The 25,440-nt window shown below is 41.7% G+C and overlaps 1 protein-coding gene across 1 annotated transcript in view; it reads right to left on the minus strand.

The window, feature by feature from the left end:
• The window catches only part of TNNI3K (TNNI3 interacting kinase), a 2,589,932-nt gene that overhangs the window by 420,153 nt on the left and 2,144,339 nt on the right, over positions 1 to 25,440 (minus strand). The window contains exon 21 of the mRNA XM_069232439.1: positions 17,985 to 18,094. Coding sequence (XP_069088540.1) covers positions 17,985 to 18,094 — 110 coding nt within the window. The remainder of the gene's footprint in view (positions 1 to 17,984; positions 18,095 to 25,440) is intronic.

Here is a 25,440-nt window from a genome sequence, read left to right on the forward strand (position 1 = left end):
TTTTGACCATGAACACTGCTGTTAAATGTGCTGGAGTACCAAACTGGGTGTATGCCTCACATACCCAGAGAACAAGAGATCCATTTGAAGAAATGGTCTTCTATGAGTCAGAACTTAGAACAATGGTGACTGTACCACCGCAAACTGTACAAGTCACACAAGTACAAGGAGCAAAACCACAAGCCGCACAAAACAAAGGAGTGAAGAACTGCAGACAGGTGAAGAAAAACAATTTAGGTTATCACAGAGTGCATTGGAGCCCTTGGTGTAGACGGAGGCTAAGCCAAAACCCAGACTGAAGTAACAGTTGAGACATTGTCAGAGCAACAAGAAGTTCCAAGAGAAGGAACGAGTACTGAGTTGAGAACAAGAAGAGATACCCACAATGCTGCCTGGCAAAGAATCTATAGTAGAATGAAATTGAAATCAAGTAAGTCATTGGGATCCATACTGCAAAAACAACTGCTGAAGAAACAGAATCAAGCGGTATAAGTGATACAGAATGAGATCAACAAACACTCAGAAGATCCAAAAGAACAAGAGTATCTTGTCAGAGGTATCCAGCACCTGAATTGACTTACTAAGTGCGCCAAGTGCTAAGTGTCCCAGTATCAGATTTGCTTGACTGGAGCAGCAAAGAATTACCTGAGCCACCTAGAAGTTGTTTGAACTTAGTTTAAGAAAAATTGCTGAAAAAGATTTCTGAAAGAAACAAAAGTTGTTGAAAACTCATTAAATTAACTGTACTAACGTACTGTCATAAGTTGATATGCTGTTAAGCAAAACACATTAAGGCGATTTACCTAGGCCCTACATTTCAGTAGAAAAGCAGGAATAACATTTTAGAAGAACACAAAGTAAGGTTAGGAAAGACATAACAAAGATTGTTGTAAATGAAGCAGCAAAAACTCATTGAAATCCAAAGAACTGAAGAAAAAATGGATTGTTCCTGAAAAGAAGTAACTTTGAAAGCAAAGAATTAACACATGCTTCTACACTTATCAGATGAAAAGATCTGATTTTAGATAAACATGTGTGTTCTTGCCAGAGTTAGATGCACGATTATTATGGTTATTACATTTTAGTAGTGGTTTTAGGAGCCATAGCATTATTGTTAGTGATACAATTTACACCAGAGGAGAGACAAGAATTTTAATTTACTAATATGACATCTGTACTTGGCATAGATAGGAACAAGTTAAAAGCTTCCTTTGTAGATTTCATGAAATAAGGCTATTCAACAAATGTTTATTCTAAGTTATTTCAAGAGTATACAAAGCTTTGAATGCAAAGGATTTATATGTGTGTACAGACTTACCTTAATTGGCTGACAAGGAGGTGGCCTAAAATCACATTCCTCTATCGTATGCTGCTACATGCAGTAGATTACTTAGTTTAGTTCATAGGCAAGCCCATTTTGAATGTTATTATTCTAACTTTGACATGGCTCTTTTAAAAATACCTTTAATAAAAAGCATGAATTTACATCCACAGGCAAACAAAATAGAGGCAGTTTGGAATTATTTGGGACCTTTTCTTCCTATAGCCATTGTTAAGGTACACAAAAATAATAATAATCTAACTTGTTTAATAAGCCCACTAGAGAAAACTTTTATCAGGATGTTAGAGGGAAGGAGAACACACTTTGCCCATAGTACTAATCAAAATGAAGATGTTCGAAGAATGTTTGGAAAAAGGAAGACGATGAATACAGAAGACAAAATATTTTTCCAAAATTAAAGTTAGAGAGAAGACATAAGGGAAATATATATGTATTTAGGAGGAAAAATTTAGAAGAAGAATTAGGCAATAGTAATAGTAGTATACATTTGAATTATCAGGAGGTACATGGCATGTTTTACAGGGAGTTTATTTTATTTGTGGATAGGGCACAAATTTGAAATTAGCTGTGGATTGTGACGATATTTACTATTTAGGTTTGCTATTTCCAAAGATGTATCATGCACAGTTTAGATGCTTTGGCAAATGATATCTGCACACAGACAAACACATAGCATTAATGAAGAAACACAATTAGTGAGAGATATGTTTGGAGTAATTATTCTAGTAGCAGGAGTCATACTAAATGATGAAAATATTAGAAAGCTTTCAACAGGAGTGGACAAGATGGCAACTAGTACATCTGATGATTTGTTAGTTACTAACACAGAATTGGTAGCAATTAGATCAATGATTTTACAAAACAGGTACGCTTTAGACATTTTACTCACAGAGAAAGGCAGAGTCTGCAAGACATTAAAAATTGAACAGTGTTGCAAATAGATTCCTGATGAGAGTATGAAAATCACAAAATATGTAAAGAACATTTCAGACATAAAATTTGATTTGAAACCATTAGAAACCACAAGCATTGTAAACAGTTTCACAAATGGAGTTTCTGCAAAAGGCAATTGGATTGCAACAGCGAAGAGGGGCATCAAAGCCATATTAGTACCTATATTAATTGTTATTGTCTGTTTTTTTACTTAATTAGGAGTACACAAAGCTACCAAAAGTATATTACAAAATAAAAAAACAGCAAAAGAAATAAATAAAGTATTTGAATTGAATTATCACGTTAATAAAATACAATAGATTAAAAGAACAATACATTTAAAAAGAAAAAGGCTCAAATGAAGACGAGAGTGAGCTCTGATATCATCTGTAAATAATTTTTTGCAACCATCAGAGTGGGGGAGGTTGCAACAGTGTTTTTATATAGTGAAAATTAATTCAATCAACATGAAGAACTGTGTGAAGGCTTTAGAAGAAAAGCCATATTTTGAAAGCAAGTGAGTGGCCTAGACTTTCACATTTACATGTATTAAGTTTAAATAGCTGCAGAATGCCTTTTTTTTTACAGATGTAAACCTAGGTCAGGAATGTGAAATGGTAAAACTTTCAATGAGGTGAATGTGCTAAGAAGAGAATGATGTAATAAAAAATGTTAGATTTTGATCTTCCTATAGGCTTGGTTTTCATAGTATATAATAATGTATTAAAATGTTTAGTTTAATTTCCGCTGAATGTTTCCACATTAACAATAGGCTTGCTAGCTAGAATGGTGGAGAAACCTATAAACTAAAAGAATGATGCAAAGGCATGAACTTTACTTTTCTTATAGTAAGCAAATGATTGGAACTCTCCTGAGGATCTACAAAATGTTTCACAAAATGTTTCAGTGGAACATGTATATCTGTAAGCTACTGCGTTTCGACTATTTGGATGACGGAAGCTTTCCTGTTTGCATGAAGACACCTAAAGCTGATTAAATGAGCTGACGGAAGATGGAAACAACTTGTTTTAAAAGGTCTGATGTGAAACCTTATAAAAATGAGTGTTCTTAGAGTAGAGACTGTTAGAAATGGCCCTCTCTACAGTTTCACCACCAAATTTGTTTGTCTTACTCCTCCTAATTTTTTATTGTTGGCCTTAGGACTTTGTATACTAATGTACTTGCAGTCTCTCCCTAAAACATGGTTTGATTGGCATATACCTGATTAGCATATTTAATTTACATGTAAGTCCCTTGTAGAGTGGTTTTCCATATACCCAGGGCCTGTAAATTAAATGCTACCAGTGGGCCTACAGCACTTATTGTGCCACCCACTTAACTAGACTTTAAATCATGTCCCAGGCCTGCCATTGAAGCCTGAAGGCAGTGTCCCACTACCATGTTGACTTGGCATTTAAAAACACCTTACCAAGCCTTAAGCTCTCCTTTTATTACATATAAGTTGCCCCTAGGTATTACCTAGTCTGGATGCTGTGCAATCAACAGGTATGACATGTATTTTTTAGTTTTACATGTCACAGTAGTGAACATTTCCCAAATGTGTTTTTTCACTACTGTGAGGCCTACCCCTCTCATGGGACAACATTGGGAATTCCTTATAATAGTTAATACGCTGTTATTCCTAAACCAGAGGTGGTAGATGTGTTATGTTTAGTGTCTATGAACTTGTAATGATAAACCCTCTTGAAAGGTGAAGTTGAATTTATCATTATAAGTTTGAAATTGCCATGTTTAAACAGTTGATATTTTCCTGCCCTTAGCCCTCTGTGCATGCAGTGTGTCTAGGTTACATGACTAAGTGTAACTGACAGTTGGGAGTTTGTGAATTGACCTCAGACAGTCACACAGTAGTGGGATTCAGAGAGCCTGAATCAGCGATTAACTGATTGGGTGGGGGCGGAATTAAGCACAGCTCCTTTTGCTGCTTAATGGGCTGAGCTCTGTTGACAGACTGAGCAACTCTGTATTGTTAGTGCAGCCATCTAGGAGTCAGGGCAGGGAGGGCAGGGAAGGCAGGAAGCTCCTGAATTTTCAGAGAACACTTCTGGAAACCTCACCCATCTTCTAGGAACAAGGCTCTCAGACCTGCTCCTCAGTTTACTATTGGATCTGCAGAAGCACTCTCAATGGGCTGCCTGCTGCTGTGACCTGCTGTGCACTCTGCCAGACTGCTGCTGTACCTGGAAAGACTACTTTGCTGCCTGGAACCTGCTTGGAACTTTCAGAGGCCAGCCATGCTGTAGAGCCCTGCATCACTACCTTCACCCAGGACTTCAAAAATGATTCCAAGGGCTAGTTTAGCTGGTCTCCTGTTCTGAGCCACAGGGACATAACAGGCTCCCACCATCTTAGACCTGCACCTGGACCCAGCATGAGTGATTCTTGAACCCCCAATAGTTCTCCGTCCATTCCTGTACCCTTGGTTGTGGTGCTAAAGATGTTGAGGTGACCAATTTCCAAAACTGAGGACCTTAAACTTTAAAATTGAAAACTCTTGTTTTACTAATTGGATTTAAATGGTTTTGGTATCAAATAAAACATTTTCTCTATTTTTCTAAATTGGTTTGGGATTTTTATTTTGTTGTGTTTTCACTGTATTGTTGTTTGTATGCTGCATAAATACTTAACACATTGCCTCTAAGCTTAGCCTGAGTATTTTTTGTGCCAAGCTATCCAGGGATAAGCACAGGTTAAATTATTGACTTTTGTGGTTCACCCTGCAAGAAATAGTTGCTTTTACCTGAGCAGGGCTCACACCCCATTCAACCAACAACCCAATTTCTCACATTGGTAGCAGCAGTGGGATCAGGACCTGTGTTTGTGCAGTACATACAGTGATTTGTATTACACAAAAACCCTGATAAATAATCTGACATCAGAACTTATTTTTTAAACATTCTTCTTAGTTTCCATTGGCCTTTTTTTCAAATTTAATTAAACCAATTGAATTTTTATGGTTTTGTTGTCAAATAATGTATTTAAATTCTCTCTTTTTTTCTAAATTGGTTTGGTATTTTTATTGGATTGGGTTTTCACAGTATTGTTGTTTGTGCACTGCATAAATGTTTAACACATTGCCTCTAAGTTTAGCCTGACTGCTTTTTGTGCCAGGTTATCCAGGGCAGGTTAAATTACTGAATTTTTGTGGTACACCCTGCAAGGGATTGTGGCTGTTGCTTGACCAGGGCTCACACCCCATTCAACCAATAACCCAATTTTCTCACCGAGAGACACACTCCCTTTTATTTTCCCTGCCTGAAACTCTGCTGCTCTGAGCCTCTACCTAGTTTCTTGAAGCTATCTTTATGGGAAGTACTGCCTTGATTAATTAATTTGAGATTCCTTACTAAAGCTTGATGCTTTCACCTCTCAATTTGGAGGTCTTTTTGTGGGTTCTAAAAGATGCATTTCTCTCATTTTACAATCCTAAAATAGAGTTGTTTCATTTATGGGAAATGCTTAAATGCCATTGCTCTTTTATTGATTACTTATGATTGCCTTGATCAATCTGATTGAACTGTTGAAATTTAGGCCCGTATTTATACTTTTTGACGCTAAACTGCGCTAACGCAGTTTAGCGTCAAAAAGTTTAGCGCCGGCTAACGCCATTCTGAAGCGCCATGCGGGCGCCGTATTTATTGAATGGCGATAGCCGGCGCTAGCAGACTGGCGCTGCCTGGTGTGCGTGGAAAAAAACCACGTACACCAGGCAGCGCCGGCGTTGGGGAAAATGGCGTTAGGGCGTCTTAAAATGGTGCAAGTCAGGTTGACGCAAAAAAATCGCCTCCACCCGATTTGCGCCATTTTTAACGACGCCCAGACGCCATTTCCATGACTCCTGTCTTAGTAAAGACAGGAGTCATGCCCCCTTGCCCAATGGCCATGCCCAGGGGACTTCTGTCCCCTGGGCATGGTCATTGGGCATTGAGGCATGTAGGGGGGCACAAATCAGGCCCCCCTATGCCCAAAAAAAAATTAAAAAAAAAAAAAAATTATACTTACCTGAACTTACCTGAATGTCCCTGGGATGGGTCCCTCCATCCTTGGGTGTCCTCCTGGGGTGGGCAAGGGTGGCAGGGGGGGTCCCTGGGGGCATGGGAGGGCAGCTGTGGGCTCATTTTGAGCCCACAGGTCCCTTAACGCCTGCCCTGACCCAGGTGTTAAAAAGAGGCGCAAATGCAGGTTTTTTTGCCCCGCCCACTCCCGGGCGTGATTTTTGCCCGGGAGTATAAATACGACGCATTTGTGTCGCAGTCATTTTTTTGGACGGGAACGCCTACCTTGCATCTCATTAACGCAAGGAAGGCGTTCACGCAAAAAAATGACGCTCTTTCCTCATACTTTGGCGCTAGACGCGTCTAACGCCAAAGTATAAATATGGCGTTAGTTTTGCGCCGAATTTGCGTCGAAAAAAACGACGCAAATTTGCCGCAAACGGAGTATAAATATGCCCCTTAATATTGATTCTGCTAATAAAGGTTTAAAGTTTTGAGACTTTAACAAAGCTTTGAAACTCACACCAACTCCTGTTACTGACTCACAAAAGATAGAAATTGAAACAGTGATGACTAGTTGATTTGATTTGCAGCTCTTGAATAATTCTCACTTATGTCCAAAGTCTGTCAGCCTGGCCCAGTAACAGTGGGGACTGCTGATTTGATGAGTTTATAAGATTATGTCATAAACCAAATATCTATTTAAAACTCCACCAGGAACAAGATTCATCAAATGACTGGTGGAGGCCAAGTGCAGGTCTTATAAACAGCTTCATTTAGGCAAACATGCCTTGCATGTCTAATAGCATTGTCTGGCTCATGGAAAGAAACTGGAAATATCTGCACAGCCTCAACCCACTGTATAATGTATATACCACTTATTTATTCATTTTGCCTGGTTCCAATAATCAGCGGTATACTCCTCATCCTCCAAGTCCTTAAAAAGTAGTTGAAACACTAATTTGTGTGACATCATCTGGCAAAGGTCTAACAAAGATATACTGACTACTATTTATTGGAACCATTTAAATAATGCAGCAACAGGATGTTTCCATGTAAGAGAGCTTGAGAATTGTAAGGGATTTCAGTGCTCATAGTCAGAAGGGTTATTGACCTTATCCTGCTAAAGAGAGATAAGGGAAGAGAAGACTTATTTTTTGTTTGTCAACCCTTCTCTTGGTAGCATCACTGGTGCAATGAAAGAAGGAAGGCACATCAGGTACAATTATTTCTTGAACTGGGACAGGAGACTTCTCTCCTTTTTACATCTATACAATGCCACCTGCTTCACACCATTAGTCCACTGTCTTTTGCTTTCACTTCCCCTCTTCTACACTCGTTCTTTCCAATTTCTGCCCTCTGGTTTATCCTTTATTCTTGTATTTCACAGTCTATGTTTTTTACCATTATATATCATGGGGCTTCTCATCATCCAATATGTTCTCACCATATCATGTAGGTATCTTCTGCTTGAAGCAATTGGGACATCAACTCCTTAGAATTTGTTGTCGGCCATCAAGTTTCTGTTCCTGACCTGGTCTGTGCTGATGACTCTATGTTTTTCAGATACATAGCCATTCAGTAAGATATGTACTAATGAATTCTGATTCCATCTCTGTGATCCCTTCACGCATAGCACAATGATGTCACTTCATCAACTGAAACTATGTACAATCCTATCCTATTTGGGATGGATCTATTTCCCAGTCAAAGTTGTGGTATACAAATGTTGCAATGTATATTATCAGTGTAGATATGTGTACAGTACGCAATACAGGTAATTGCATATAACCAATACTATATTGTCTAACTAATTTGTGTCTGTCATTTCAAACAATGCATTTTAAGGGCTTTGGATGTCCGGAAATAAAGCAAGATTGGATGCATTTTGGAATAATCAAAAATAATTACCATGCAATGAAACTACAATCAAAGGCAACAATAGCTTTATCAAGTAGTAAACACTAGTTACTATATTTATTATCAGTTGTGGTAGATCATGGTAAATGTACTTTAACATGCATTGATATAGGATTTTTGTGATCACACTAGGTGTTTTATTATTGCTCTGCCAGAACAACTTGATGTATGATCAATATACAAAATATACAAAAACAACAAACAAAACATGATCACATATTTAGATATGACAATTACATTCAAAGGTATATTGCCTATTGTAAATTTCCAAGTATATTTTCTGCATATTAAGTGTTAGTCGAGTTTGTATGTGAGAGGATGTGACAAACTCTCTAAATAAAGGTAAGAGGAGCTTTGTTGGTACATTTCAAAAAGGAAAATCTTCAATACGCAAAACAAATGTTCTGTGCACATCAACCTGAGAATTGCAAATTAACCTACTAACATATTTACAATAAGTAATTTAAGAAAGGTGATGCCTCTAGGTTTCCTTGATCTCTCAGCTATCCCCATCCATTGTCTCCACAGCTCACAATAAAAGTTGATACCACTTCTGGCATACTTTGGCAAGTGGAACCAAGATTAACAGGACACAGACATTGGCTAGACTCACAATAACCTGGCACCTGATTTTTGGTCTCTCATAGTGTAACAAATTGTGTTAGTGGTTGAGGGGGTGGAAACCTCACCCAGGCAACAACCACAATCCTTGTCAGGGTGAACCACAAATGCCACAAAATTAACATGTGCAAAAAGCAGCCAAGTTATACTTAGGGGCAATGTGTAAATGTTTATACAGCAGACAAACAATAATAAAGAGAAAACACAACATAAGAAAAATACTAAACCAGTTCAGAAAAGTAGAGTACGTTTTAACACATAAAATGATGTACAGATGACAAAAGTCCAATCAGCAGAACTGGAGATATTCAGTTTTAAAATATGTAGTGAAAATAGCACATAGAAGTCACTTACAGTCATCTAGTCATGCTAAACCTGGAGAAAGTCACACATTTTTTAGGACAATCCATTCAGGTTGTCCTTGCTATAGCGTAATGTACAGGTCTCACATTGCAGGTCACAGCAGATTGTCGTTGTTGGTGCGGAGAGCAGGGTTCAGTAAAACTTCCTATTGGTGGTCATTGCGGGCATCAGTGTTTCGGCATGAACAGGGCTGTTGACAGTCACAAGTAGCTCAAACTTCAGGATATTTGCAGTTTCTTGAGGAGGAGTAAACTCTGATGCCAGCAAAGGATCAAAAACCAGTGGAGTCATTGCTTAGGGATCAGGGACTCAATCCATTAGAGGGCAGCAGGGCTAAGGCAGGTCCAGGTGGAGGTCCAGGCATGGCTAGTTGCAGCAGGTCAAGTGGGAAGTTGCAGGTGGGCCTCTGAAGCTTGTTGTGTTCCTGTAGCATACAAAGGGGATCAGCCAACTGACCCTTAGATTTACTCTGGCTAGCCTGGTATAAAGCCAAGCAGGTCCAATCTTCCTTCTCAGATAGCAAGGCAATCCTTCAAGCAGCAGAGATGTTCTCTGGCAGCTGTGCATTCCTTCTTCTGTAACTTTCAAAGGTCCGAGAGTGTTTAGACGAGTTTTTCTAGAGGTCCAATTTAATGCCTAGTTCTAGTCTTTGTGTGAGGCAACTCTCTGTCCTACCCCATATCTGGTTCTAAAAAGTTCTTTCCCTGTCAAGGCTCCAAAATCTCTTGTGGTGACAAAAGTGGGGTTGGGTATAGCTCCTCCACAGCTATCGTTTGAGTGTAAACAGCATATCTCTATTAGCTCCCAATCCAAAGTTAGCACTAAATAATTGTAATAATGTAATCCAGTGTTCAACAATGGGAAAGATAGGTCAGTGAAAAACAATTTTAGAAGTTTTTCATGTCTAAGACATATAAATCTTGAGAACACATGTTCTACTTTTTAAATACAATGCACCCTGAGCTTTTGGGGCCCACCATAGTAGTGACATACATTTCAAACAGAAAGGTTTAGGCCTGGCAAAGGGTTGATTTTGCTAGGTCAAAATTGAACTTCAAAACTGCACTATGGGCTGTAGTGGCAGATCAGGAGCATGTTTTTAAAGTACTACTTTAGTGAGAGCACAAGGAGTGCTGCAGGACTGATAGTAGCATTTATTATGCAGGCCCTGGGTACATGTAGTAGCATTTATTATGGACTGACAAGTAAATTAAATGTGCGGAGTAGGTGTAGGCCAATTTTACCATATTTTATGATGAGAGAACAAACACTTTACTATTGATTAACAGGGAAAAACTGCACAGAGTCCTACTGCCAACAAAGGTGACCCTGCAAAAGGGGCCTAGTCCAACACACAGCATTTCTATATTTTTTTAGCTGGCTATAATAGAGGAAATACATGGTGGGGTAGCGGTAAACCACAGGAATGTCCTAAAATGTTAGCATCAAATGAATCCTAATTGAGGGGTGGAGCCAATAGTCAGAGAAGAGGGCGGTGGCTTTCTAGAGGTTCATGGTAACCCGGAGGTTGAGGCAATTTCCAGTGCCCCAAGGAAGAAAAAGTCTGGTCTCATTTGGGGCAGAAGGTGAGAGTAATGATTTCCAGCCCTTAAGTCCATTGAAGAGAGATGTAGAATCAGAGTAGCTGGGTGGGCAAAGACTATGAGGTGAGACATGCAAAAAGCACATGTATAGATGCTGCACGGACAACTGGAATCTAAAGGGTAAGTGGTTCCAAGCTACAGTGCCATGTACACCCTCCATGGCCATAAAAAGAGGACTACAAAAGATTCTCCACTCAGCTGCCATGAAAAAGGAGAGGCAAAGAAAGTATATATGAGCAGACCATTACAATAAAGAAAGGATAAAGCTCTATGCCATACAAAACTCAATTAGTAAACACATTTGCTTAAACTGGACTTTCTCCATTGCAATCTTAGTTAAGGCAATATCAACACATGACTGTATGCATACTTTTACACCTGTATAAATCTTCAAAAACCAAGAACTAACTTCCATAACAGTGTGCCATTTGAAACTCTAACCTCCTCTACAACTTTTGAAAAAATGATCTCTTGACTAGTCAGAGAACTGTTTGAGGGGACCAAACATAAACCCCCCTTTTACAAGCAACAATTTTCAGTGATCTAACTCATCATTGCGATATACGCTACCTCTTGGAGTAACTGATGATGACTGCACTCTCATAGCTCATTTCGCTACAACCCAGAAAAAGTTAGATTTTCAAAAATCAGCAGAGGTGCAATTTTTGAACACCTGGGACACAGAGTTAAAATATCCAAGCATGCCAAAGCATTAATAATGAACACCTCCAAATCGACCACTGAAAAAGGTGGCACACCATAGAACACTGCTCTTGAAGACATCCAGAAGGGGCCATTTGCTCTAAGAACTTCAATAGCCATGATAGAAGATGACATGACTCTTCTAACAGTCACCTACAGAAGACAAAAGAGAAATTACTCCATGTAAAATTCACACCCTCTCTTGATTGAGAACAACTCCATTAGTAAAGAGGAAGAGGATTACAGAATTAGAGGATAGAAATGGCTGGGACAACTTCCACTTGTCAGGCATTCCTTGAACGCTAGAAGACAATGTCATTGCCACTTTTTTGACCCAATTCATCCAGAACTCACCGGGTTAATCTTCAAACCACTAGAGATGCAGAGTTCACAGACTTCGATCCAGGCATCCCACAAACAAAGAAGGTCAAGTGCCAAGTGATTACATGCTTTTTCAGACACAAGTAGACAAGGAAAATCATCACAGAAGTTACGTCTCATGGCCCTTTCGGTTAAGGGAAACAACATTTTATTATTACTCAAGACTTTTACTGTGAAACTGTTCAGCGGTGCAAAACGTTCATGAGACCTTGATTAAAAAAAAAACAAGCAATCTATTATGATGTATGAGATCCAGCAATTATTAAAATAACTCATGACAACAAAAAAATGTAATACGATGACCCTGGTCAACTCTTGTTGAGGCTGAAATAGACACCTGCCATAGACATGAAGACTTCACCCAGTCTACAACCCAAACGGAAGTGACTCATGCAGAACCATACATGGAGAAATGACCAGACAGTGTTCCACTGGGTTGAAATCCAAATACCTGGCTAAGCAGCATTTTACGAGGGACAAATCACGATTTCCATTGAAATTCTCATTAAAGATCCCATGGCATTGGCAATAAACATTTCTATGAACTGAACCATTTCCTGAAATAGATTTGCCACCAATGCCCGTGAACAACTGATTGAGAGTGGTTGTTGTTCATGTACTTTTGTTTAATGCCTGCTCGCACCACAAATTAATGCTTGGATGCCTTTCATGCTAAAATATAGCACAGAATGACAAATTTGCATTTTGAATAATTACTCAGAATTTAAATACATTTTTCTGAAATGTTGCATAATTACTGAAAAGTAAATTATAATGATTTTTCACACCCCTAGCTGTAATAGGGATGGGAGACTAATTGAAACTCTAAGACGCTAATCCTAGCACCGACTTGGGGATGACCAGCTATTCCTCCCCATCTTCTTACATCAAGCTATGGCCTGCTCAAGTTAATAACAAAAGTTTACACATAAAATTTCACATGATCTTACAATACCCAGCCATTCTGTTTCATAGATAATACAATGCAATTAGCTTCAACCCTAGGACAAAGCTGACATTATGAGTGAATGGTACCCACCCAATTAAATGTTAGATGCTTCTGCAGCAGTAATTAGGTCTACTAGGCCCCCTAACCAAAACTCATACCACTTCGGAATTGTGACACATACACTTTCACTGCTTAGACTGTCCCTGTTCGGATATTGCATACTTATGACAGTAATAAGAAACTTCTAGTATTAGTCACTCTCCTGTACTACCTAGACCATTCAAACAATGATCCTACCACCATTATCATGAATACAGCCCACCTATCACATGTGAGTGGTCCAGACGCCTCCTCAGAGAATAGGAGGACAGATTTCTCAAAGCAGCCATCATTAAATATTGACATGCATACTTTGCATAATCTTTCTGTAGTCTCACTCATTGTAAATGGACTGACCCATTTTTATCAAAGAAAGAAGAGCCTTATATATCCCCCTATGCTTAACTCAGATATAGCTCTAATCAAAATAACTCATGCTAGCAAACACAGTACAGTAAATTACAGTGATCCCCCTTTCAGGTCATGTTAGAGGATGGAGAGGATATATCGACAAGAAAAGACCTACCTATAAGAATTCATAAGACTTAGCAAGACATGCAGGGTCATTTTATTTTTATCAAAACCTCAGTACAACAAAAGAAAATACTCATAACAGGATCAAATTATGTGTCATCAACTACTAAATGCGAAACATTTAGGTGCATAGCCAGAATGCTTCTCCAACACACTCAATCAAAAGCACTTAAAGGGGTCAACTGGAACATGTTCCTGGGTCCATTTCCTGATAAATCTGATTTCCCGTTGATGCAGCACCATGCTGATCAAGGCTTGACAGTCTTTTCTCTGTGACTCGTTAAGATTGATGAATTCACCTCCTGCACATACAACTCATGCACCTGAATAGACTTCTTCCTCACTTCAACTTCCTTCCAGGGCGGAGTTTCCACTGCAATAGTATTGTCAAACAACATCTTGGATCATGATGTGGTACAAATGTGGCTTGACGTCGACTTAATGTTAGACAGTGGAAACTCAACATGTCTGGCTATAGACTACTGAAAGATAAGATGAGACCCTAGTTGACCCTCTACACATTCCTGGAAGAGAATGAACACGCTCAATTCTGTACCTTTAGATTGTGTGGGCAGCAGGTAAGGAATGCAATTTTGAGGAAATAATGTGTGATTCAGTTTACCATAACTAGGAAACCCGACAAGCACAATGTAGTGTGCAGATCAAGGTGAAAGAGATGACCCTACAATAGACCTATAGGCTTTCCTGAGACATGCTTTACCACATACTAAGGACACAGTATGATTTAAATACTTTATATACCTCCCTCCAATGGAGAAAAGAGCTCTATTCCAGCTTAAGAAAGACACTATAAAAATGGTGAGAAGGCAAGGCATTTGCTGGCCATGTAATCGAGATTCCAAGAGTTTCACAACTCTACCCCAGTACTTAGAAATACTCAAGGTTCCATAGTTTTATACCTCACAGACATCCTTATTCTGTATATTGATTTATATTATGTTTTTTATTAAGCTAAGTGCCAGCATACCCTTTCTGAACACTTTTTGGACAAAATCCAGGCTAATCTTAGATCAAACACAGGGGCATATTTATAAGCCACTAGCGCCGCCTTGCGTCAAATTGGCGTCATTTTTTTTTTACAAATGCATTGCACTACTCTGTAACCCTTTGCGCTACATTATGCCTGACCAGTCATAATGTATGCAAAGGAGGTGTTCCCCCATTACGGGGGGGGGGCCCAAAAAATGGCACTAACATCTTTTTCTTGCAATATTTTCTACAACACTTTTAACGCCTGCTTAAAGCAGGCGTTAAAAGGGGGCTTCTAATATTTCTAATGGTCCCTATGTACTCTGCAGGAGTAGCACCAATATTTTGTACTGCAGAGTACCTCAATAGCGTCCTGAAAAATTACACTATTGCACCCTACTCTGCGCCATGGTGCGCAGTATCTTAGATGGGGCACACCCATGGTGGCAGTAGGGTGATGCTAAGGGGCGCAAGGAAAGTGGTGCTGCACTAGGTGCAGCTCCACTTTCCTTAAATCTGCCCTACAATTTCTAGTCCAAGATGTAACAGAGAAAGAAATCACCAAAGTGATAGACAACTTCTTTTACAAGAAAGAACCAGGGGAAGACGTGTACCCATCAGAGTATTATAAAATCAATAAACCTTGCTATGTAAAATATTTGGAAAACTACCGACCTGTCTCATTGCTACTATTGATGGCTAAACTCACATAGAAAAATTTAAACCATCAGCTTTCTCGTGTACTGAGACCAACGATCTTCTTCACATGACACAGTTGGGGTTCCTCTGGTCCTACAGTACGGAGTTGGCCCTAATTTTAGCCTTGGAATCCAAATCTTGGATGCAAGAGAGACTGCCACTCTCCTGATGCTAGATCTTAGTACGGTGCTCAACACCATATCACACACGCTGCTCATTGAGCGTCTGTGGGGATGCAAGGTCAGCCAAATGGCTTTACTGTGGGTAGCTTCCTTCCTTCTTACAGGGATACACCTTCCATGTGTGTCAAAATCCATGCTACTCCAAAGTGTTCAAGCTACAGGAGGGTTCACCTCAGGGCTCCTACCTGTGTCCAACCATATTTGACATTTATATGTTCCCACTGGATAAGATTATTGAACGTCATGTGTTAACAGTAATCACCTATGTGGATAATACTCAGCTGCTCATCACTCTCTCCAATGGGAGGCTGCAAGTACATCTATCTCACTAAGATCATGTCTGGAGGAGGTTGCCAGATGGATGGAGCAAAATTGTTTAAACTGAATGCAGGGAAAACAGGTCTTGATCCTGGACAAAGAACCTAATATCTGGTTTGCCTCTTGGTGTCCAGAAACGTATGGCCCTTTACCCAGCCCCAATCCCAAAGTTAAAACACTGGGCACTGGAATCCTTCAGACACTGAAAAGGATCTTGGACTTGATCCCAGAGACTGCAAGGAAATCGGGGTCCAGGCACTAATTATTTCAAAGGCGGACTACTACAACATGTTGTAACTCGGAGTATCCCAGGTGCAGATGATATGAATTCCACAAGTGCAAAATGCGGTGGCTCATCTGGTACTCACTGTACCAAAATGTTTCTTCACTAGCAAAGCTACACTGGCTTCCTGTGAAGCAGAGGCTCAAGTTCAAAGCTTTGTGCTACTTCTACAAAACGTTGGCAACCAATAGCCCTTGGTACACACATCCTTTCATCCAACCCTACACTCCTCTGAGGAGTCTTTGATCCTCGGAGCTAGTAGGATTTGTGTCTCAAAAGTCAGAAGAGTGCACCTCAGTGGCAGTTCTTTTGGTTTCTGGCTTAGAAGCTTTGGAATTCACTACTGCTTTGTATCCGACATGCCCCCTCGGAGCTTCTTTTTAGGAAAAAATAAAAACATGGCTGTTTAAACAGAACTCATCTGGTATTTCCTGCGACAATGTAGCACATGGGAATCTGGTATGCAGCGCTGGGATACTTTTTTTCAGAGTAGCTATGCGATTTATAAGTATCATCATTATTATTAATATTATTTAGGGATTTACCGGAAGATACCATCCATCTGAAAAAGTCAAATGAAGCCCAGAACAAGCTTACCCTAAAACAGGATAAACACCCAGTGGATTATGTTACCTATGGACCAATATCGTTTAATAATATGGACACTAAAATACAACCCAAGGTATTGGCCAACAGACAAACTAGTCCTACCATCTGTAATCCACTGTGACCAAGTAGCCTTTGTGTCGTATTAATCCCACACTTTCCATCTGAGATAGCTTTCTACATGCTTTGGTAGGAGAAGGATGACAAGTACAAAAATGTGCTTTGATAGGGTGGTATGCCCTGTCTGTTTTGGATACTGGAATGAATATGGCTAGTAAAACAAATCCTAACTAAAGTCACCTAGCTATACACCAATGCCTTATCAGGAGTGCACTGCAATGGCTACATATCCTCAGAGTTTGAGGTTAAAAGGGAACCAAGCAGAGGGTGCCCACAATCCCTATTGTTGTTCATCTTAGTACTAGAATCGCTAGTAGTTTCCATTCGCCACAATAGAGACATAGCAGGAATTAAGGCACTGGTGGGGAAACACATAGCCCTATGCTACGCAGGCAATATCCTTGTTACCCTCTGCAACATGATTGACTCTAGCAAAAGTCTCGCTCAGGCAATCTCACAATTCTTAAAATTTCTGAATATTGAATTATTTAGGCGAAATTGGAGACACTATCACTTACTAGACACACAATGGTTGCCTCAATAGGAAATTACCCATTAAGATAGAAACATCAAATCAGAGATAGGTTTGACTGGAACATGGGCCTTGAATGAATAGTCTAGAATAATTTAGGTATTTTGATATATATGGCTAAATCTGATTTGATAAAATAGTCTGTGCTCACCCTATCAATGTGAGGGACGGCGCAAGTACTTAGAATGAATGTGATGTCCCACCTTAATTTGGTATTCACTGTGCTAATTTACCATATCCCAGACCTCATGATCTGCAAAATGGCCTGGTTAATGAAGACATTTATTACCAAACTGATGTGCACAGTTGTCCTATAGAGTCACTTTGAGGTGATTGGTGAAATGTGCCCGAAAATAAAACTTCAAATTTTCCATTCTTCTCTCTGAATCTGCGTAGAAGTGAACTTTCAGAATCATGAGTGGTAATAAAAAAACAAGATGAAGTAAATATACCACGTTTCATTTATTTAGTGCAGTATCACCTATAATTGTATGTGTGTGTGTGTGTGTGTGTGTGTGTGGTTAACAATGATGCCCAAGATGTTAGCGTAGTTTAACCTTAAAAAACATTTTTGTAAAACATTATTAATTAAGTATGAAGTGACCTCCTTGCCGTTCCTCTAGATTACCACCATTACAAAGATCTTTTAAAAACGTTAACAGAGGGCATCATAGCATTAACTCAACATTTGTGTGCATTTGCACATCTTCATTTGAAGATACATGTATTGCTGTGCACAATATGAAAAATAATTGCCTTAAACATTTGTAAATCATAGCTGTATACTTACTTCAGGGCAAGAGTTCCACCCTCTCATAAGTAATGATGATATAGGTTTTGGAATTGAATATCCAATGGGCGGGCGGATATGGTGATATGCCATGTCAGCGGCTGCTGCAGCTACATTTAAAAGGACAAGACAAATTGCGTTTATAGTAGAAGTAATATACATAGCACAACAATTGATACATTATCAGACTTCACTCGTTTATGCCTGGCATGTCTTTTTAACACTGGAAAAAATCATTACAACTGTGTGCAAATAAGTTGGAATCAGGGAGTGATGCTCACTTACAGTAAAAGCACAAAAAGGGTAGACAACAGAATAAAAACGGGGATTAAATGAGTAGAATTCATTTGTTACAGACATTACACCAATTTTATTATATGTCACCGTCAAAAAATGCCTGTAGTTCTGATTGGGGATTAACAAACTGAGAGATTCCTATTTATGTGTAAAGAACGCTGGCCGTGCAAAAAATAAACTACTGTCATCAATGTCTGATTTCTACTAATAACTGTGCTGAGAGAACAGTTGATAAGCAGTATCCCTACTTTGATTTTTTAAGAAACAGTTGCAGTGCTGCTTCGTTGTCTGCCTTTCATGCTGTTTGCGTTTGTCTGGCAATGGGCTTTGTGACACCACAATTTAACTGTAATAGGTTATTGCAAGTACTAGTGGACATACGTATTGCAAAGTTCCATGTATAGAAACAGGGCTCAATGTTTTTAGTAATTTTTGCATTGAAAGAGAAATGCACAGCAATTTCTTTCACTGTCTTTATTTTCAGAAATCGAAGAATACAGAAACATACTATTTTGAGCATTTTCCCAAAATGTCAGTCATTATAGCAGGGCACTAGATGTGGACATTAACAGTATTGAGAGTGTTACATAAAGGAATACGAGTTTCTAATAAAGTTTAACTAGCTTCAGAGCGTCAGATGTGCATATGTGCTAGAACTGCAATCCTAAATTTTGACGTGTGCGCAATGTTTTTATATTTGTGACTACTTAGAACACTAAAACACCATCTACATTAAAGTAAGTCTATACACTTATCAGTTTTAAAAGAGTCATTATAGTAGTTGCAATCTCATTTTTCCAGATGAAAAATTATGCATAATAATAATACATTGCGATAAAATTAAAGTAAAATAAATATGGACAAATACACATGGAAATGTATAAAAAATAAATAGCACAATGCCAGAAATCCGAATTATAATACGTCATGCTCCATTATATCAGTTTACATTAACCCATCATAAAGACCCTTGAAATCATGCAGAATTTGAACTCTGGTCTCATCCTCTATGAGGTGAGAGAATTCTTCCGCAATAGCAGAATACAACCAGGTGTATATCCAAATAAAAGTGGGAAAAACAGGTCCACCAGACATTGCATGTCATCAGAACTACACCCATGGACGTCAATTCACCAAAAGGCCAGAGGTAGCGGAAGGGACATCGCACCGCATTTCGGCCCTCATTCTGATTTTGGCGGGCGGCGGTCGCCGCCTGCCAAAATCTGTCCGCCGAAAGACCGCTCCGCGGTCAAAAGACCGCGGCGGCCATTCCTACTTTCCTGCTGGGCCGGCGGGCTGCCTCCAAAAGAGCGCCCGCCAGCCCAGCGGGAAAGCCCCTGCAACATTGAAGCCGGCTCCGAATGGCCGCGGTCGGAATGCCATATGAAGCACCGCCATTCTGTTGGCGGTGCTTCCAGCATCCTCCACCCTGGCGGTCATAGACCGCCAGGGTTGGAATGAGGCCCTTCATCTTTACATTCACTGACACACAAATGCTTACACAAACACACATTTACTCATGCACACACCTTCTCTCACATAAACACACTCACCCGAAAGCGTGCTCACAATATACACTTAAAAGTGTTTTTTTACTTACCTCAGCTACCAAGCAGTCATATTCCAGCTAACTGTACTCCATTTTGTATTACAGTAATAGTAAATAATATGTTATTCACTATTAGTGCAATAAAAACAACTAATTGAAAACAAGGAAGTGGAGCTCCAAACAACGTCCATAAGGACGAGGTACCCCTGTGTTCCTGGCACTGATTTTGCCACCTCTGAGGCCAAGGTCGCAGAGGCAGTGACAGAGGTTGCAAATGGCAAGATGGGGGTCGCAGCTGCGGCACCCTGGTGACCCTTAAATGACGTCCATGATTACACCTCAGTAAGCAGATTGGAAAAACGTTGTTCATTTCCCTGTGTATCAAGCATTCGCTTTTTGGACAACGCATTTTTTACAGCAGACCACCCCACCATGATGACTTGAATGACAAAATCTGCAATGACGTATGTGGCGTCCTAATTGGTTGGCGGTGTTAGACTGCTCCAGAAGCCCATAACAATGCATTTCAGGTCTTCAGCAAGGGAGGTACACAACTCTAGGGAAGGAACATACTGCATTGATGAAAGGGATGCATATTTGCCTTCTGGGCAAAAAGTTTCACCCATCCTTAGTTCTAGACTGTTGGAAAGTGGATTATTGGTAAGGGCAGGTGAGCACTTACACTTAGCAATAGGCCACAAACCCCAACTAGGTTTAGTTAGGTCTCAATAAATTAACCCCAGCTCAACTTGTGATAGCTTGGCAACGAGCAACAAGACTTAACTTAGGAGACAAAGGCGCTGATTTATACTTTTTGATGCAAAACTGAACCAATGCAGTTTTGCGTCAAAAAGTATAGCGCCTGCTAGCGCCATTTCAAGATGCAATGTGGGTGATTGTATTAATGGAATAATACAATCCGGTGCCCAAGGGTGGTCTAGCGTCAAAAAAATGTACGTTAGCCGGGTGGGGGTGGCGGTATGGGAGTAGGGGGTTTTACACTAAAAAATGACGTTAGGCTGGTTAGAGTCAATAAAAATGACTCTAACCAGAAAAGCGTTATTTCTTGACACAAAACCTACCATACCACATGACTCCTGAGTATAAAAGACAGGAGTCATGCCCACCACCCCAATGGCCAGCACAGGGGGCAAGGGTCCCCTGGGCATGGCCATTACACCCAGTGACATATGGGGGGGGGGCATTTCAGGGCCACCATTGGCACTTTAGAAAATTAAACAAAATACTTACCTCTACTTACCCATACTTACCTGGGATAGGGTCCCCTTCCACTGGTGTCCCTCTGGTGTGAGTGGGGGTGTCCCTGGGGGCTTAGGAGGGCACTTGTGGACTATTTCCATGGTGTTCCACCATGGAAATGGGCCCACAGGTCCCCTAATGCCTGCCCTGACCCATACGTCAAATAATGGCGCTAAGCAGGCCTAGCACCATTATTTAGGCCTGCCTCCCTCCTGTGCACCATTTTTGCATGGGAGGATAAATAAGGCAGTAGGGCCTTAGAGTTATTTTTTTAGCAGGAACTCCCACCCTGCATCTCATTGACGCAAGGTGGGTTCATGCATCCAAAAAATGACTTTAACTCCAATATTGTGGCGCTAGACATCTAGGGCCAAAATTTAATTGTGGAATTAAGTTTACGCTGAATTATCATCAAAAAAATTGAAGCTAATTCAGCGTAGAGTATAAATATGCCCCTAAGCATGTAAAGGATTCAAGCATCACAAAACAATAATAAAATAAAACATCTGGAAACAGTTTAAAATTCCAAAACACCTTAATAAAAATAGGACATATTTTTACCCTTAACCCCTTCTGTGCCCAGGACGTAATGGTTACGTCCTGAGGCACAGTGCTGCTGTGCCCAGGACGTAACCATTACGTCCTGTGCACAGAGCCCAGAGGGAGCGCTAGCGCTCCCTCTGTGGGGTTCCCCCCCACCCCCCCAAGTCAGGGATGGAAGGGGAAGCCCTTCCCCTCCCACCCCCGACCCCCCCAACCCCCCCTGTGACGTCAGCGCGCGAGCGCGCGCTGATTAGTCACAGGGTCTCCCCCATCGCGCTGGAAGCAGAGCTTCCAGCGCGATTGAAAAAGAAATGCTTTTGCATTTCTTTTTCAATCCCATGGGGGAGGCCCCGAGAGGCTTCAAAGGGAAGGAAATGTATTTCCTTCCCTTTGAAGTCTCTCACAGGTTTCAAAAGCCGGATTGCTTGCAATCCGGCTTTTGAAACCCCACTAGACACCAGGGATTTTTTTTTTTTCCTTGAAATTGGCAAAAGGTAGCGACCCCTTGGGCAAGGGTCGCTCCCAGGGGGGCATTTTTTTAGGAAGGCCTTTTCTGCCCCCCCTGGGGGCAGATTGGCCTATTATTAGGCCGATCTGCCCCCAGGGGGGGCAGAAACCTCTAGGCACCAGGGACCTTTTTTTTTTTTTTTTTGTGATGTTTTCTTATTTTTTTAGGTGGGGAGCGACCCCTTAGGCAAGGGTCGCTCCCCTAGGGGGCAAATTATATTTAGGCCATTTCTGCCCCCCTTGGGGGCAGATTGGCCTATTTTGATGAGGCCAATCTGCCCCCAAGGGGGGCAGAAACCATTAGACACCAGGGAGTTTTTTTTTTGCGTGAATTTCACGCAAGGGGAGCGACCCCTTAGGCAAGGGTCGCTCCCTGGGGGGGGGGCGGGGATTATTTTAGGCCATTTCTGCCCCCCTGGGGGGGGTAGATCAGCCTCTTTTGATTCAGCTGATCTGCCCCCAAGGGGGGCAGAAACCACTAGGCACCAGGGATTTTTTTGTTTTTCTGTTTTACAGATGGGGAGCGACCCCCTTGGACAAGGGTCGCTCCCCTGGAGGGGCAAAATGTATTTAGGCCATTTCTGCCCGCTTTGGGGGCAGATCGGCCGATTTTAGGTCAATCTGCCCCCAAGGGGGGCAGAAACCACTAGGCACCAGGTATCTTTTTTTTGCGCCGTCACACAAGGGGAGCGACCTTGTAGTCAAGGGTCGCTCCCCGGGGGGGGTAGGGGTGGGGGAGGCAAAATTATTTTAGGCCATCTCTGCCCCCCCTGGGGGCAGATCGGCCTATTGGTATTAGGCCGATCTACCTCCAGGGGGGGCAGAAACGTCTAGGCGCCAGGGCAAATTTTTTTTTTGTGTTTTTTTTATTGGTTTGGTTTTTTTTTTTAGAGATGGGGAGCGACCCATCAGACAAGGGTCGCTCCCCTGGGGGGCAAACTGTGTTTAGACCATTTCTGCCCCCCTTGGGGGCAGATTGGTCGATTTTAGGTCAATCTGCCCCAAGGGGGCAGAAACCACTAGGCACCGGGGATTTGTTTTTTTGGCGCCAATGTCACGCAGGGGGAGCGACCCCGTAGGCAAGGGTCGCTCCGGGGGGGGGGGGGGCTTGGGTGTTTGGGGGGCAAATGTATTTTAGGCCATTTCTGCCCCCCTTGGGGGCAGATTGGTCGATTTTAGGTCAATCTGCCCCAAGGGGGTAGAAACCACTAGGCACCGGGGATTTGTTTTTTGGCGCCAATGTTACGCAGGGGGAGCGACCCCGTAGGCAAGGGTCGCTCCTGGTGGGGGGGTGGGGTTGGGGAGGCAAATTTATTTTAGGCCATTTCTGCCCCCCCTGGGGGCAGAAACCTCTAGGCGCCAGGGCAAATATTTTTTGTGTGTTTTTTTTTTTTTGTATGTTTGTTTTTTTAGAGATGGTGAGCGACCCATCAGGCAAGGGTCGCTCCCCTGGGGGGCAAACTGTGTTTAGACCATTTCTGCCCCCCTTGGGGGGAGATTGGTTGATTTTAGGTCAATCTGCCCCCAAGGGGGCAGAAACCACTGGGCACCGGGAATTTGTTTTTTGGCGCCAATGTCACGCAGGGGTAGCGACCCCGTAGGCAAGGGTCGCACCTGGGCAGGGGGGGTTTGGGGGGGTCAAATTTATTTTAGGGCATTTCCCCCCCCCCCGGGGCTGGCTGAGCTAGAGGCCAAAATCCACAGGTAGGCACTTTGCAAAAAACACCTCTGTTTTCTGTGAAAAAATATGTTGTGTCCACGTTGTGTTTTGGGCCATTTCCTTTTGTGGGCGCTAGGCCTACCCACACAAGTGAGGTACCATTTTTATGGAGAGACTTAGGGGAACGCTGGGTGGAAGGAAATTTGTGGCTCCTCTCAGATTCCAGAACTTTCTGTCACCGAAATGAGAGTAAAAAGTGTTTTTTAGCCAGATTTTGATGTTTGCAAAGGATTCTGGGTAACAGAACCTGGTCAGAGCCCCGCAAATCACCCCATCTTGGATTCCACTAGGTCTCTAGTTTTCAAAAATGCGCTGGTTTGCTAGGTTTCCCCAGGTGCCGGCTGAGCTAGAGGCCAAAATCCACACGTAGGCACTGTTTTCTATGAAAAAAATGTGATGTATCCACGTTGTGTTTTGGGGCCATTTCCTGTCGCAAGCGCTAGGCCTACCCACACAAGTGAGGTATCATTTTTATCGGGAGACGTGGGGGAACGCTGGGTGGAAGGAAATTTGTGGCTCCTCTCAGATTCCAGAACTTTCTGCCACAGAAATGTGAGGAACATGTGGTTTTTTAGCCACATTTTGAGGTTTGCAAAGGATTCTGGGTAACAGAACCTGGTCCCAGCCCACACAAGTCACCCATCTTGGATTCCCCCAGGTCTCTAGTTTTCAGAAATGCACAGGTTTGGTAGGTTTCCCTAGGTGGCGGCTGAGCTAGAGGCCAAAATCTACAGGTAGGCACTTTGCTAAAAACAGGTCTATTTTCTGTGATGTGTCCACGTTGCGCTAATGGGGCGTTTCCTGTCGCGGGCGCTAGGCCTACCCACACAAGTGAGGTATAATTTTTATCGGGAGACATGGGGGAACGCTGGGTGGAAGGAAATTTGTGGCTCCTCTCAGATTGTAGAACTTTCTGCCACAGAAATGTGAGGAACATGTGTTTTTTTAGCCAAATTTTGAGGTTTGCAAAGGATTCTGGGTAACAGAACCTGGTCCGAGCCACACAAGTCACCCCATCTTGGATTCCCCTAGGTCTCTAGTTTTCAGAAATGCACAGGTTTGGTAGGTTTCCCTAGGTGGCGGCTGAGCTACAGGCCAAAATCTACAGGTAGGCACATTGCTAAAAAACAGGTCTGTTTTCTGTGATGTGTCCACGTTGCGCTTTGGGGTGTTTCCTGTTGCGGGCGCTAGGCCTACCCACACAAGTGAGGTATCATTTTTATCGGGAGACGTGGGGGAACGCTGGGTGGAAGGAAATTTGTGGCTCCTCTCAGATTTCAGAACTTTCTGCCACAGAAATGTGAGGAACATGTGTTTTTTTAGCCAAATTTTGAGGTTTGCAAAGGATTCTGGTAACAGAACCTGGTCCCAGCCACACAAGTCACCCCATCTTGGATTCCCCCAGGTCTCTAGTTTTCAGAAATGCACAGGTTTGGTAGGTTTCTCTAGGTGGCGGCTGAGCTACAGGCCAAAATCTACAGGTAGGCACTTTGCAAAAAACACCTCTGTTTTCCTTCAAAAATTTGGCTGTGTCCACGTTGCGCTTTGGGGCGTTTCCTGTCGCAGGCGCTAGGCCTACC

Source organism: Pleurodeles waltl, chromosome 4_2 (genome assembly GCF_031143425.1).
Source record: "Pleurodeles waltl isolate 20211129_DDA chromosome 4_2, aPleWal1.hap1.20221129, whole genome shotgun sequence".
In the NCBI taxonomy this organism is placed as follows: Eukaryota; Metazoa; Chordata; class Amphibia; order Caudata; family Salamandridae; genus Pleurodeles; species Pleurodeles waltl.